The sequence below is a fragment of the Lonchura striata genome, chromosome 34 (assembly GCF_050655825.1).
Source record: "Lonchura striata isolate lonStrDom1 chromosome 34, ASM5065582v1, whole genome shotgun sequence".
Classification (NCBI taxonomy): domain Eukaryota; kingdom Metazoa; phylum Chordata; class Aves; order Passeriformes; family Estrildidae; genus Lonchura; species Lonchura striata.
Genome location: NC_140736.1, coordinates 5,886,390 through 5,899,816, shown reverse-complemented (window position 1 = coordinate 5,899,816; position 13,427 = coordinate 5,886,390). Strand labels below are relative to the sequence as shown.

The 13,427-nt window shown below is 69.8% G+C and overlaps 3 protein-coding genes and 1 long non-coding RNA gene across 4 annotated transcripts; 2 read left to right on the top strand and 2 right to left on the bottom strand.

The window, feature by feature from the left end:
* The first annotated feature begins 2,182 nt into the window (after positions 1–2,182).
* Positions 2,183–4,263, top strand: DLL3 (delta like canonical Notch ligand 3). Its single transcript, XM_085564743.1, has 2 exons — positions 2,183–2,903; positions 3,494–4,263. Exons 1-2 carry the CDS (start codon positions 2,300–2,302, stop codon positions 3,937–3,939), a joined length of 1,050 nt encoding a protein of 349 aa, XP_085420869.1. The 5' UTR covers positions 2,183–2,299; the 3' UTR covers positions 3,940–4,263.
* Positions 4,264–4,509: 246 nt separating this feature from the next.
* LOC146764427 (uncharacterized) lies at positions 4,510–5,341 on the top strand. The gene is made up of 2 exons (XR_014950856.1): positions 4,510–5,192; positions 5,290–5,341. It is a non-coding gene; the product is annotated as an uncharacterized LOC146764427 (long non-coding RNA).
* On the bottom strand, positions 5,332–9,534 carry QPCTL (glutaminyl-peptide cyclotransferase like). The gene is made up of 7 exons (XM_085564742.1): positions 9,319–9,534; positions 8,555–8,713; positions 7,750–8,031; positions 7,175–7,324; positions 6,876–6,975; positions 6,052–6,168; positions 5,332–5,772 (listed from the first exon to the last, which is right to left on the bottom strand). The coding sequence occupies exons 1-7, from the start codon at positions 9,532–9,534 to the stop codon at positions 5,627–5,629; spliced, it is 1,170 nt and encodes a 389-aa protein (XP_085420868.1). The 3' UTR covers positions 5,332–5,626.
* An 887-nt stretch (positions 9,535–10,421) lies between these two features.
* Positions 10,422–13,311, bottom strand: FBXO46 (F-box protein 46). The gene is made up of 2 exons (XM_021545657.3): positions 13,243–13,311; positions 10,422–12,254 (listed from the first exon to the last, which is right to left on the bottom strand). Exon 2 carries the CDS (start codon positions 12,207–12,209, stop codon positions 10,515–10,517), a length of 1,695 nt encoding a protein of 564 aa, XP_021401332.3. The 5' UTR covers positions 12,210–12,254; positions 13,243–13,311; the 3' UTR covers positions 10,422–10,514.
* Between the last annotated feature and the right edge of the window lie 116 nt (positions 13,312–13,427).

Sequence of the window (13,427 nt, the reverse complement as noted above, 5' to 3'; positions counted from 1 at the left end):
TTGGGGGTGTTTTCGGGGGTCCCTGGGTGATTTTGGGGGGTGTTTTCGGGGGTCCCAGGGGTAATTTGGGGGTTTTTTGGGGGGGGATTTTTTGGGGGTGTTTTCGGGGGTCCCTGGGTGATTTTGGGGGGTGTTTTCGGGGGTCCCAGGGGTAATTTTGGGGGTGTTCCGGGGGTCCCTGGGTAACCCTGCGCCCTCAGGCGCGCCCCGCGGGGCTCCTGGAGCTGCGGGTGCTGTCGGCGCGGGGGGGTCCCGGGGGTCCCTGCGGGGGCCCCCCCTCCTGCCGCCTCCTCTTCCGGCTCTGCCTGCGCCCCCCCGGGGGTCGCGGCTGCGGCCTGGGGGTCGCGCAGAGCCCCCCCGGGCCGCCCCCCGCGCCCGGAGCCCCCCGCCTGCTGCGCCTGCCCGTGGCCTTCCCCTGGCCGGTGAGACCCCCCCCAAATCGGGGACCCCCCCAAAAATCCGGGACATCCCCCAAACCCGGGACCCCCCAAGTCCGAGACCTCCCCCCAAATCGGAGACCCCCCCCAAAAATCCGGGACATCCCCCAAATCCGGGACCCCCAAAATCTGAGACCCCCCCAAATCCGAGACCCACCCCCAAAATCCGAGACCCCCCCCAAATCCGCGACCCCCCCCAAATCCGAGACCCCTTCCCGAAATTCCAAGACCCCCCCAAACCTGAGCTGCCCCCAGGGACAGGGAAGGACGAGACACCCCCCCAAAATTTCATTCCCTTCCCCCAAATTTCGTTTGCCCCCCAAATTTCGTTTCTCCCACCCCAAATTTCGTTCCCCCCCCCAGATTTCGTTTCCCCCCCAAATTTCGTTTCTCCCACCCCAAATTTCGCGCCCCCCCCCCCAATTTCGCACCCCCACAGGGCAGCGTCTCGCTCGTGGTGGAGTCCTGGCGGCTGGAGGAGAGCGGAGCCCCCGGTGAGGGGAAATTTGGGGCTGGGGGCAAAATTTGGGGCTGGGGAGGGGAAATTTGGGGCTGGGGAGGGGAAATTTGGGGTTCGGGGGGAAATTTGGGGCTGGGGGCAAAATTTGGGGTTGGGGAGGGGAAATTTGGGGCTGGGGAGGGGAAATTTGGGGCTGGGGAGGGGAAATTTGGGGTTGGAGGGGAAGTTTGGGGTTCGGGGGGAAATTTGAGGCTGGAGGCAAAATTTGGGGCTGGGGAGGGGAAATTTGGGGTTGGAGGGTAAGTTTGGGGTTGGGGAGGGGAAATTTGGGACTGGGGGAGCAAAATTTGGGGTTGTGGGAGGAAATTTGGGGTTGAGGGGGGAAATTTGGGAGAAATTTGGGGTTGGGGAGGGAATTTGGGGCACAACCCGGTGGTTTTGGGGTGGGGAACAAAAGGAGATTTTTGGGGGGGATTTTTTGGGTTGGGGGGGTTCAATTGAGCCCGGGGGTCTCGGGGGGGGTCCCGGGGGTCTCTGCCGGTGCTGACACCCCCGCCCCCCCCCCAGGACCCCCCTTGAGGCTTTTGGGGCGCGCGGTGTCGCGGCCGCGGCTGCGGCCGGGGGGGCCGTGGCGGGGGGGGGCGGGGGGGGGGCTGCGCTTCGGGACCCGCCTGCGCTGCCCCTCCCCCCCCCGCGCCCCCCGCCCCCCCTGCGCCCCCCGACGCTGCTGGAGCCACTGCTGCGCCCCCGGTGAGTCCCCCCCCCCGAAATACAAACCTGAGCCCCCCACCCCGGGACCCCCCCGCGGGGTTCGGGGTCTCTGAGCCCCCCGCTCTGTCCCCCCGGGGGGGTTGGGGTCCCCCCAGGGGGGTTCGGGGTCCCCCTGACCCCCTCTGTCTCCCCAGGGGGGTTCGGGGTCCCCCTGACACCCTCTGTTTCCCCAGGGGGGTGTCGGGGTCCCTGTGCCCCCCCCAGCGCCTGCGGCGGCGGCGGCGGCGGCTGCTCGGTGAGTGCGACCCCCGGGACCTTCCCCGGGACCCCCAGAACTCCCCTGGGACCTTCCCGGTACCCCCCGGGACCCCCAGCCCCGGTAACGGCGCTGTCCCCGCAGGGCCCCGGGAGCGGCTGCGACAGCCTGGCGGCACCGGCGGCTCCAGCGGCGACACCGGTGACGGCCGTGGAAGCACCGGCCGCGGCTCCGGTGGCCCCGGAGGTGGCCCCGGACCCCCCGGTGGCCCCGGTGGCGACACCGGCAGCCCCGTCCCCGTCCTCGCCGCCGCCGCGACAGCGCCTCCCGGTCCCGGAGCCGCCGCCGGGGCTCCCGGAGCAGCTTCGGGGGGCACCGGAGCCCCTCCCGAGGGTCCCGCAGCCGCTGCCGGTGCTGGCGGATCCCCTCCCGGGGATGTCAGATCATCCCTCGGGGGTCCCGGAGCCTCTCCCGGGGCTCTCGGAGCTGCGCCCGGGGGTCTCGGAGGTCTTGGATCCCCTCCCGGTGGCCCCGGAGCCTCTCCCGGTGGTCTCGGAGCCCGTTCCGGGGGTCCCCAACCCCATCCTGGGGGTCTCAGAGGTCTTGGATCCCCTCCCAGTGGCCCCAGAGCCCGTCCTGGGGGTCCCGGAGCCTGTCCCGGGGGTCCCCAACCCCCTCCCGGTGGCCCCGGATCCCCCCCCAGTGGTCCCGGAGCCCATCCCGGTGGTCCCGGAGCCCATCCCGGTGGTCCCGTACCCCCTCCCAGGGGTCCCAGAGCCCATCCCGGGGGTCCCCAACCCCATCCCGGTGGTCCCGGAGCCCCTCCCGGGGGTCCCGTACCCCCTCCCGGAGGTGCCCCCCTCGCCCTGCGCCCTCGGGCCGTGCTTCAACGGCGGCGCCTGCGCCCCCGACCCCCGGGCCGGGACCCCCGGGAGCCCCCCCGGGAGCCCCGGGTACAGCTGCCGCTGCCCGCCCGGCTTCCGCGGCTCCAACTGCGAGCGCCGGGCGGATCGCTGCGACCCGCACTACTGCCTCAACGGTGAGACCCCAAAAAATACCAAAAAACACCCCAAAAAATCCCCCAGAACACCCCAAAGATCACTGCCCCCTGCACTACTGCCTGAACGGTGAGACCCCAAAAACCCAAAAAACCCCAAACCCCACCCCACAAACCCCCCCAAAAAAACAAAAAAGCCCCCTCAAAAAAAACCCCCAAAAACCTAAAAAAACCCCCATTTTATCCCACATTTCCCCCATTTTTCCCCCTTTTTAACCCCACATTTCCCCCGATTTCCCCCTTTTAACACATTTCCTCCGTTTTCCCTCCCTTTTCCCCCCCATTTTACCCCACATTTCCCTGTTTTTCCCCCATTTCCCCCCATTTTATCCCTCATTTCCCCCCTTTCCCCCCTATTTTATTCCACCTTTCCCCCTATTTTCCCCCTTTTTAACCCCACATCTCCCCCCATTTCCCCCCATTTTACCCCTATTTTCCCCCCCATTTCCCCCCCATTTTCCCCCCATTTTCCCCCCCATTTCCCCCCCATTTTCCGCCCCATTTCCCCCCTTTTTCCCCCATTTTCCCCCCCATTTTTCCCCCCTTGCTACCCCCTGTCCCTCCCACGCCAGGTGGGCAGTGCCACGACGCTCCGGGCGGCGCGGCGCCGCTGTGCCGCTGCCCGCCCGGCTTCTCGGGCCGCCGCTGCCAGCACGACGCCGACGACTGCAGCCCCAACCCGTGCGCGCACGGCGGCACCTGCCGGGACGGCGCCAACGCCTTCAGCTGCTCCTGCACGCTGGGCTTCGCGGGGCCGCGCTGCCGCCGCCGCGCCGGGGCGTGCGCCCCCAACCCCTGCGCGCACGGCGGCACCTGCTTCACGCACTTCTCGGGGCCCGTGTGCGCCTGCCCGCCCGGCTTCATGGGGCCGCGCTGCCGGGACGAGGTGCGGGCGGCCCCGGCCGACCCCCGCCCGCGCCGCGGGGCCGCCCCGCTGGCGCTCTGCGCGCTGCCGCTGCTGCTGCTGGCGCCCGGCGTGGGGCTGGCGCTGGCGCGGCGGCGGCGCGGCGGCAGGTGAGGGGTTTGGGGGGGATTTGGGGGGTTTTGGGGGGTTTGGGGTTCAGGGTTTGGGGTTCAGGGCTGTTATTGGGGCTGGCGCTGCCGCTGCTGCTGCTGGCGCCCGGCGTGGGGCTGGCGCTGGCGCGGCGGCGGCGCGGCGGCAGGTGAGGGGTTTGGGGGGTTTGGGGGGGATTTGGTGGGTTTTGGGGGATTTGGGGTTCAGGGTTTGGGGTTCGGGGCTGTTATTGGGGCTGGCGCTGCTGCTGCTGCTGCAGGCGCCCGGCGTGGGGCTGGCGCTGGCGCGGAGGCGGCGCGGCGGCAGGTGAGGGGTTTGGGGGGGATTTGGGGGGTTTTGGGGGGTTTGGGGTTCAGGGTTTGGGGTTCGGGGCTGTTTTTGGGGCTGGCGCTGGCGCGGCGGCGGCGCGGCGGCAGGTGAGGGGTTTGGGGGGGATTTGGGGGGTTTTGGGGGATTTGGGGGATTTGGGGTTCAGGGTTTGGGGTTCGGGGCTGTTATTGAGGCTGGCGCTGCCGCTGCTGCTGCTGGCGCCCGGCGTGGGGCTGGCGCTGGCGCGGCGGCGGCGCGGCGGCAGGTGAGGGGTTTGGGGGGGCTTTGGGGGGGATTTGGGGGGTTTGGGGTTCAGGGTTTTATTGGGCTGTTTTTGGGGCTGGCGCTGGCGCGGCGGCGGCGCGGCGGCAGGTGAGGGGTTTGGGGGGTTTTGGGAGGCTTTTGAGGGGTTTGGGGTTCAGGGTTTGGGATTTAGGGGGTCCCATGTTTGTCCCAGTGGGGCTGGCGGTGGCGCAGAGGCGGCAGGTGAGGGTTCGGGGGAATTTGGGGGGATTCGGAGGGTTTTGGGGGGAATTTGGGGGATTTGGGGTTCTGGGTTTGGGGTTCGGGGCTGGTATTGTGGCTGGCGCTGGCGCGGCGGCGGCAGGTGAGGGTTTTGGGGGGATTTGAGGGAATTTGGGCATTTTGGGGTTCAGGGTTTGGGATTTAGGGGGTCCCACGTTTGTCCCAGTGGGGCTGTCGGTGGCCCACAGGTGCTGGGGGGGCAGGTGAGGTTTCGGGGGGAATTTGGGAAATTTGGGGTCTCTCTGTGAGTTCCAAAGGGGATTTTTTGGGGGGTCCCGGTAGGTTCCAGGGCAGGATTTGGGGTTTTTGGGGGAGGTCTCACAGCAGGTTTTGGCAGCAGGACCCCGGCGGACGCAGGGGGGACCCCTCAGCTGAGCCCCCCCGGGCCGGAGCGGCGCCCCCAAAGAGCCTCGGCCACGCGGGTGAGACCCCCGGGACCCCCAGATCCCCCCCGGGGACCCCAAATCCCCCCCAGGACCCCCAAAGCCCCTCCCTTTAACCCCTTTTTCCCCCCTTCAGGTGTGACCCCAGGTGTGCCCCAAATCCAGGCAATAAACGGAATTCCGGTGGTTTTGGGCTTTCTTTGGGATTTTTTTGGGGTTTTCGTGTTTCTTTGAGGTTTTTGGGGTTTTTTGTAGGGTTTTGGGGGTGTCCCTGGTGTGTTTTTTGGGCAGAGGGGGGGGTCAGAGCTGCAGGAACTCGGCCACGAAGACCAGCAGGACCTTGGGGTTTATTTGGGGGGGTTTTTTGGGTTTTTGGGGGGTTTTTTGGGGTTTATTTGGGGGTTTTGGGGTTTTTTTGGGGTTTCTGTGTGGTTTTTGGGGTGTCCCTGGTGTGTTTTTTGGGGACGGAGGGGTCAGAGCTGCAGGAACTCGGCCACGAAGACCAGCAGGACCTTGGCCAGGTCCTGCACGGTCGGGGGGTGCAGGTTGGCCTCGTTGTCCTCCGGCGTGTGCCAGACCCGCGGGAACGGTGTCGGGATCAGGTGCAGCACCGGCACTCCTGGGGACAGGGACAGGGACATCAGGGACACTGAGGAGCCTCAGGGGACATTGGGGGACATTGGGGGGACATTGGGGACATCGGGGACACTGAGGAGACCAGGGGACTCTGGGGACACTTTGGGACAGTTGGGGACAGCCACCTCAGTGCAGGAAGAGAAAGACCCCAGAGGGACATCAGGGACACGGGGGGACACTGAGGAGCCCAGGGGACACTGGGGACAGTTTGGGGACACTGGGGACAGTCTGGTGACAGTTTGGGGACAGCGGGGACAGCCACCTCGCCGCAGGAAGGGCACGTGGTCGTCCTCGACAGGCCCCGGCGCCGGCTCCAGGCGGAAGAACGGCGGCTCCGGCGGCGCCGCGTGCAGCAAACCCAGGCGGCGCAGGCGCTGCTCTGCGGGGACACGGGGGACACAGGGACATTGGGGACATTGGGGACATTGGGGACACGGGGGACATTGGGGACATTGGGGACATTGGGGACACGGGGATATTGGGGACATTGGGGACACGGGGACATCGGGGACGTTGGCGACACGGGGACATTGAGGATATCATGGGGACACGGGGACATCGAGGACATGGGGAACATTGGGGACATTAGGGACATGAGGCCATCACTGTCCCCGTCCCGCCATTGTCCCCTCACTGTCCCTGCCCCTCCACTGTGTCCCCAGCCCTGTCCCCTCCCTGTCCCAATGTCACCCCTCGCTGTCCCTTCCCTGTCCCCATTGTCCCCTTCCCATCCCTGCTGTCCCCGTCCCCCCTGTCCCTGTGTCCCTCCCCTGTCCCCATGTCCCCCCTGTCCCCATCCCCACTGTCCCCTCCCCTGTCCCCCCCGTCCTTCCCATCCCCGTCCCCATTGTCCCCTGTCCCCTCCCCTGTCCCCTGTCCCCCGTGTCCCCCCGTCCCTCCCCGTCCCCCCTGTCCCCATCCCCGTCCCCATTGTCCTCTGTCCCCATCCCCATTGTCCCCTGTCCCTGTCCCTGTCCCTCCATCCCCTGTCCCTGTCCCCTCCCTGTCCCCATCCCCGTCCCCATTGTCCCCTGTCCCTGTCCCGTGCCCATTGTCCCCCTCCTCGTCCCCACTGTCCCCGCACACCGATGGCCGCCAGCCGCAGGAACCAGGGGTGGCTCTGGGGGAAGTGGCTGTGGATGGCGGGGCCGGGGGCGCCCAGCAGGTCCAGCAGCACCAGCAGGCTCTGGGGACAGAGGGGACAGCGTGGGGACACCGTGGGGACACAGCCATGGGGACACGGGGACACAGGGTCATGGCCATGGGGACAGCGTCCCCACCACGCCACTGACCATGGCAGTGACCCCTGACCCCACGGGGGTCACTGACCATGGCGGTGACCCCTGACCCCACGGCTGACCCCTGACCCCACGGGGGTCACTGACCATGGCGGTGACCTCTGACCCCGCGGGGTGCGGCCGCGCCGCCATCTTGGCGGCCAGGTGCCGCGCCCCGTAGAGCGAGTCGCTGTCGCTCCAGGCCTCGAACGCCTCCTCCCCGTCCAGGAACAGCAGCTGCAGCGTCAGCGCGGGGGCCTGGGGACACACGGGTGACACCTGGAACACCTGGGGCACCTGGGTGACACCTGTGTGACACCTGGCACACCTGTGTGACACCCAGCACACCCCTCCCCGTCCAGGAACAGCAGCTGCAGCGTCAGCGCGGGGGCCTGGGCACACACGGGTGACACCTGGAACACCTGGGGCACCTGGGTGACACCTGTGTGACACCCAGCACACCCCTCCCCGTCCAGGAACAGCAGCTGCAGCGTCAGCGCGGGGGCCTGGGCACACACGGGTGACACCTGGGCACAGCTGGCACACCTGGGGCACCTGGCACACCTGTCATACCTCTGCTACACCTGGCACACACCTGGCACCCCTCTGGCACATCTGTCCCACGTGTTCACACCTGTCCCCAGGTGCCCCCACCTGTCCCCAGGTGCCCCAGGTGCCCTCACCTGCTCCTCCCTCTGTCTCAGGTGCCCGTCCAGCGCGGCGGCCAGCTCCAGCAGCAGGGCGCAGGGCACGGCGGCGTCGGTGGCGCCCACGAAGGCGTCGGTGTCCCCGGGCAGGGCCTTGGTGTCGTAGTGGCAGCCGAGCGCCAGGCGCCGCGCCGCCGCCGGCGCCGCCGTGGCCACCACGCTGCTGAAGGGCACCGCGCCCCGCGGCGTGCGCGCCACGAAGGCGTCCAGCTCCAGCTGCCAGCGCGCGCCCAGCGAGCGCAGCTGGGACACGATGTGCTGGGGGGGACGAGGGACGGGGTTTGGGGGGGATCTGGGGGGGTTTCAGGGGGTTTCGGAGGGATTTGGGGGGGATTTTGGGCGTCCAGCTCCAGCTGCCAGCGCGCGCCCAGCGAGCGCAGCTGGGACACGATGTGCTGGGGGGCACGAGGGACGGGATTTGGGGAGATTTGGGGGGGCTTCAGAGGATTTTGGGAGGGTTTGAGGGGCTTGAAAGGGGTTTGGGGGGATTTTAGTGGGGATTTGGGTGGCTCTGAATGGGGTTTGGGGGGGATTGAGGGGGTATGGGGGGATTTGGGTGGCTCCGAATGGGATCTGGGGTCTCTGAAAGGAGTTTGGGGGTCCCAGGGGGGTCTTGGGGTATATTTGGGGGTCCCAGGCTGTATTTTGGGGGTCCCAGTCTAGAATTTGGGGTCCCAGGGGAGTCCCAGGCTGTATTTTAGGGTCCCGGGTGGGTCTCGGGGTATATTTGGGGGTCCCGGGGGGGTCCCGGGCTGTATTTTGGGGGTGCCGGGGGTCTCACCTGGCGGGCAGCGCGGCTGCCAGGCCCCCCCGGGAGCCGCTCGTGCAGGAGGGGCCGCAGGAGGGACCCCCAGAGCCGGGCGGGGTCCAGCTGGGCCAGGAGGGTCCGCAGGGCGTGTTCCGAGAGGGGGCTGGGGTCCCGCGGGGGATCTGGGGGGTCCTGGGGGGGTTGGGGGGTCCCAAAGGGGTTAGGGGGGTCCTGGGGAAGGGTTGGAGGGTCCCGGAGGGGTTAGCGGGGGTCCTGGGGGGGTGTGGGGGTCCCAGAGTGGTTTGGGGGCCCCGCGGGGAATTTGGGGGGTCCCAGAGGGGTTATGGTGGGTCCTGGAGGGAATTTGGGGAGTCCAGGATGGATTTTCGGGGTCCCGGATGGATTTTGAGGATCCCGGAGGGGATTTCGGGGTCACGGAGCAGTTTTGGGGGTCCTGGGTAAATTTTGGGGGTCACGGAGCGGTTTGGGGGGGTCCCGGATAGATTTTGGGGATCCCGGAGGGGATTTTGGGGGTCCTGGAGGGGATTTTGGGGGTCCCGGGTGGATTTTGGGGGTCCCGGGTGGATTTTGGAGGTCCCGGAGCGGTTTTGGTGGTCCCGGATGGATTTTGGGGGTCCCGGGTGGATTTTGGGGTCTCCGATCCACGCTGCATCCTTTGACCCCGCCCCAGACGGGATCCCGGAGCACCGGGGGTCCCGTAGTGGGTGGGCGGGTCCCGTTACCGCCCCTCCTCCCCCGTTAACCCCCCCGGTAATCCCGCACCCCCCCCCGCTCACCGGGGCGGCATTTCCGCGTTCCCCGCCGGGCCAGGCGAGGAACAGCACGGCGGCGGCCGCCAGCAGCGCCAGCAGCGGCAGCAGCGGCCGGGCCGGGCGCGGGGGCCGCGGGAGGAGCCGCCGGGAGGGGCCCGGTCCCGGGACCGGCCCCGGGGCCGCGGCCGGACTCGAACCCGCGGCCCGGGAGCGGCGCGGCCCGGCCGGCACCGGGCGCATGGCGGGGGCGGGGCCTGCGGGGGGCGGGCCGGGCCGGGCCAATGGGGAGCGAGGGGCGGGGCCAGGGAGGGGCGGGGCCGCGCGGGAGACGGGGAGCGCGGGGATTGGGCGGGGGGCGGGGCTTGAGGAGGCCACGCCCACGGGGGTGACACAGGACGGACGCGGGGACGGGAGGGGACAGGGGGACAGAGGGGGAAAAAGGGGGGAAAATGGGGGGGACAAAGGGGGAAAAAGGGGGAACAGAGGGGGGAAAGGGGGGAACAGAGGGGGGAAAAGGGGGGACAGAGGTACACGGGATGGACACGGGGACACGGCGGGGAAAGGGGGACACGGGATGGATACAGGGACACAGGATGGACACAGGGACACGGGATGGACACGGGGACACGGGGGGGAATGGGGGACACGGGATGGACACACGGATACGGGATGGACACAGGGACGTGGGATGTCACCCCCGTGTGGCCACCAACCCCACTGGGGACATCAACACTGGGCTGTCCCCATTGTCCTCCATGGGGACACCACTCTGAAGGGGAATGTCACCCCCCAGGTGCCACCAGTCCAGCTGGGGACATTGCCACTGGGTTGATCCTCATGGGGACACCATCCTGGAGGGGAATGTCACCCCCCAGGTGCCACCAGTCCAGCTGGGGACATTGCCACTGGGTTGATCCTCATGGGGACACCATCCTGGAGGGGAATGTCACCCTCCCTGTGGCCACCACCCCAGCCGGTGACATCGCCACTGGACTGTCCCCATTGTCCTCCATCCTGGAGGGGAATGTCACCCTCCTTGTGGCCACCACCCCAGCCGGCGACACCGCCACCCCCGACCCCACCCTTCCACCCCACATCATCCCCGTTCCACACTTCCACTCCGGACCTTTCCATTCCTCATTTTTTCTTTTCTCCCCCTCCCCAAATCCCTCCGCGGCTCTTTCCCCGCTCCCTGCTCTGTTCGTCCATCCGTCCGTCCTTCACCTGCCGTCCTCCCTGCGGCCGGCCGGGTGCACCCAGTTGTTGTCGTGCAGCCCCGTCCGGCAGCCCGGCGCCTCCCGGTCCGGCCGGCGGCAGCACATCCAGTAGGAGCGGCCGTAGGGCAGGTCGTGGTGGTAGGGCTTGGGGTGCCAGCGGCACAGCGACACGTCCCCGCGCTCGTAGCGCTTCTTGCACTGCTTGCAGGGGTCGTCGCGGTACAGCGGGTCCCGGTTCCAGCGCGAGTCCGTGGCCTGCACGCCGAACGTCTCGATGATCTGCTTGAAGTAGTGGCACGAGCACTTGAGGGCAGCCAGCGCCTGCGTGGGCAGGTAGCTGAAGATCTTCACCATGACGTGCTCGGGCAGCAGCAGCATGTACTGCCGCGGCTCCAGCAGCCGCTGGATCTTGAAGCGGATCTCCAGGAAATCGTGCGACACGTGCCGGTACAGCCGGCACAGCGCCGGGTCCCCGGCCGCGGCCCGGCCCGGCGCCGCCGCGCCGCCCGCTGGCTCCTCGGGCCGGCCGGGCAGCAGGAAGAGCTGTCCGGGCGGCGGCGGCTCGTCCGGCAGCCGCACCGTCTCCTCCGTCACCTGCTTGGCGCTGTCCTTGCCGAAGAACACGCACTGGTCCACCACGCCCGTCACCACCACGTCCACGTGGAAGCCGGACGCGCAGTCCCGCGCCGACGCCGCCGACGCGGCGCTCTCGGCGCTGCCGCCGCCGGGCTCGGTTGACGCTGCCGCCGCCGCCGCCTCGTCAGTGCCGTCCTTGTCCCCCTTGGCGGCCAGCAGCAGCTCCACGCCGGCGCGCGCCGGGCTCACCAGCCGGTACAGGTCGCAGGTGATCTGGTCCTTGGCGCCCGGCAAGCGCGGCCGCTCCGGTGCGGTGGCGGCAGCGGTGGTGCTGCCGCGGGGCTCGCACCCGCTGGAGATGCGGAAGGCGATCCGCACCTCGCCGGGTGCCGCCGCCGCGCCGCACTCATCGGCACCGCCGGCACCGGTGCCGCCGGCGCGGCACAACCCGTTGGGCCTCGCCGCGCCGTGCTCTCGCCGCTGCTGCGACTCGAACTGCGCCACGGCGGCCGCCACGCGCCGGCACTCGGGGCCGCCCGGCGCCTCCAGCAGCACCAGCGGCGCCGGCGCCTCGCCGGGCCGCGGCAGGCCGTGCAGCGCCAGCGCCGCGCGCCGCTCCACCAGCGCCACCATCTCCGCCACCGACAGCAGATCCGGCGCGCTGCCGGCGCCCTCAGCGTCCTTGGCGGCGCCCTTGGCGGCATCCCCGGCGCCGGCGGCCCAGCCGGGCGCGGTTTTGGGGTCGTGGCAGCGCCGGCGCCGCTTGGCCTTGGAGCTGTCGCTGCCCCAGTTGCCCTTGACCTTCATGGTGCTGGCACGGCCGCCGGCGCCGCACTGGTGTGCCACGAAGAACGCCACCTTCTCCTTGGTGTTGCCCGGCTTGATGACGTACCACGTGTCCAGCAGCACCCGCCCGTCCTCGGTGGCCGCCGGCGCCGCCGGGCCGGGCTCAGGGGGCTCCGGGGGGGTGTTTTCGGTGGGGCAGCAGCTCGGGGGTTTGCGCGGCGGTGCCGGGGCAGTGGCGGTGCTGGCGGTGCTGGTGGTGCATGGTTTGTTCTGCGAGAAGGTGCCGAAGGGCCGCGGGCACCAGAGCTGCAGCTGCGGGAAGGCGTTGGGCTCCATCGGCAGCGCCGCATGGCACGGCCACGCCGCCGGGGCCGCCCGGGCCTGCCAGGGAGGAGAGACGGCGTTGACGGCCGCGGGGACGCTCGGGGACACCGCGGGGACACCGGGGGGACACTCGGGGACACTGCGGGGACTCTGGGGAGAGCCTTGGGGATACGCGGGGGACGCTCAGGGACACCGCGGGGACACCAGGGGGACGCTCAGGGACACCGCGGGGACACCAGGGAGAGCCTTGGGGACACTGGGGGGATGCTTGGGGACACTGAGGGGGACGACTGGGGACACCAGGGAACCCTCGAGGACACCACTAGGACACTTGGGGACACTGGTAGGACCTTTGGGGACACCAGGGGGACGCCTGGGGACACTGGGGGACGCTTAAGGACACCAGGGGGACCCTCAGTGACACCGAGGGGACCCTTGGGGACACCGGGGAGACACTTGAGGACACCAGAGGGACCCTCAGTGACACCGGGAGGACCCTCGGGGACACCGGGGGGACCCTCGGGGACATCGTGGGGCTGCGCCCCCCCCAAACGCGCGCCTCAAGCCCCGCCCCCCGGGCCCGTTACGCCCCGCCCCTCCTCACGCCCCGCCCACCCCCGGCAGAGGCCACACCCCCCATGGCGGGCGGCCAATCAGCGCGCGGCGTTCGGGCCATGCCCATATATGGACGGCGGCGCGCGGGGGCGGGGCCTCCGGGAGGGGGCGTGGCCCGGCGGGTCCCGGTCCCGCGTGGGCCCCGGGAGGGGAGTGGGGGGGGAACCCCGGTTTTGGAGAGGGAGGGGGGAGAAGCGGCGCCGGTGTCCGGTGGGGAGGGGTCGTTAACGGGCTCCGGGAGCGCGGGGACGCCGCCGGAGCCACCGGGCGCCCCGGGATCCCCCCCTGAGGACCCCCGCTGTCCCCTCCGTTAAGCCTCTCTCAGGCCCGCACGCCCCGGGGAGCGCCCCGCGAGGCCCCCACGCCCACGGGCCCGCCCCTCCCGCGGCGGCCGGGCCCCACCCGGTGCCGCCGCCCCTCCCCCGCTCACCGGGCCGTGCCGGGCGCGGCCGCTCCGCCTCTCCGGCCGCTTCCGGGGTGCCCCGCCGCGCCTGCGCCCGCGGCCCGCCGCGCTCCGCGCCTGCGCCCGCGCGGGGCCTCACGGGAGCTGTAGTCCGCGCCCGTGCCGTCGGGCGCCGCGCCGCGGGGCGTGCTGGGAGTTGTAGTTCATACACA

Coding starts and splice junctions, on each gene's coding strand:
- FBXO46 (XM_021545657.3), bottom strand. CDS start 12,209: ATGGAGCCCAACGCCTTCCCGCAGCTGCAGCTCTGGTGCCCGCGGCCC.
- DLL3 (XM_085564743.1), top strand. CDS start 2,300: ATGTCAGATCATCCCTCGGGGGTCCCGGAGCCTCTCCCGGGGCTCTCG. Junction 2,904..3,493: donor CCCGCACTACTGCCTCAACG/GTGAGACCCCAA, acceptor CTCCCACGCCAG/GTGGGCAGTGCCACGACGCT.
- QPCTL (XM_085564742.1), bottom strand. CDS start 9,534: ATGCGCCCGGTGCCGGCCGGGCCGCGCCGCTCCCGGGCCGCGGGTTCG. Junction 8,714..9,318: donor AACGCGGAAATGCCGCCCCG/GTGAGCGGGGGG, acceptor CAACCCCCCCAG/GACCCCCCAGATCCCCCGCG. Junction 6,976..7,174: donor GGTCAGAGGTCACCGCCATG/GTCAGTGACCCC, acceptor CTCTGTCCCCAG/AGCCTGCTGGTGCTGCTGGA.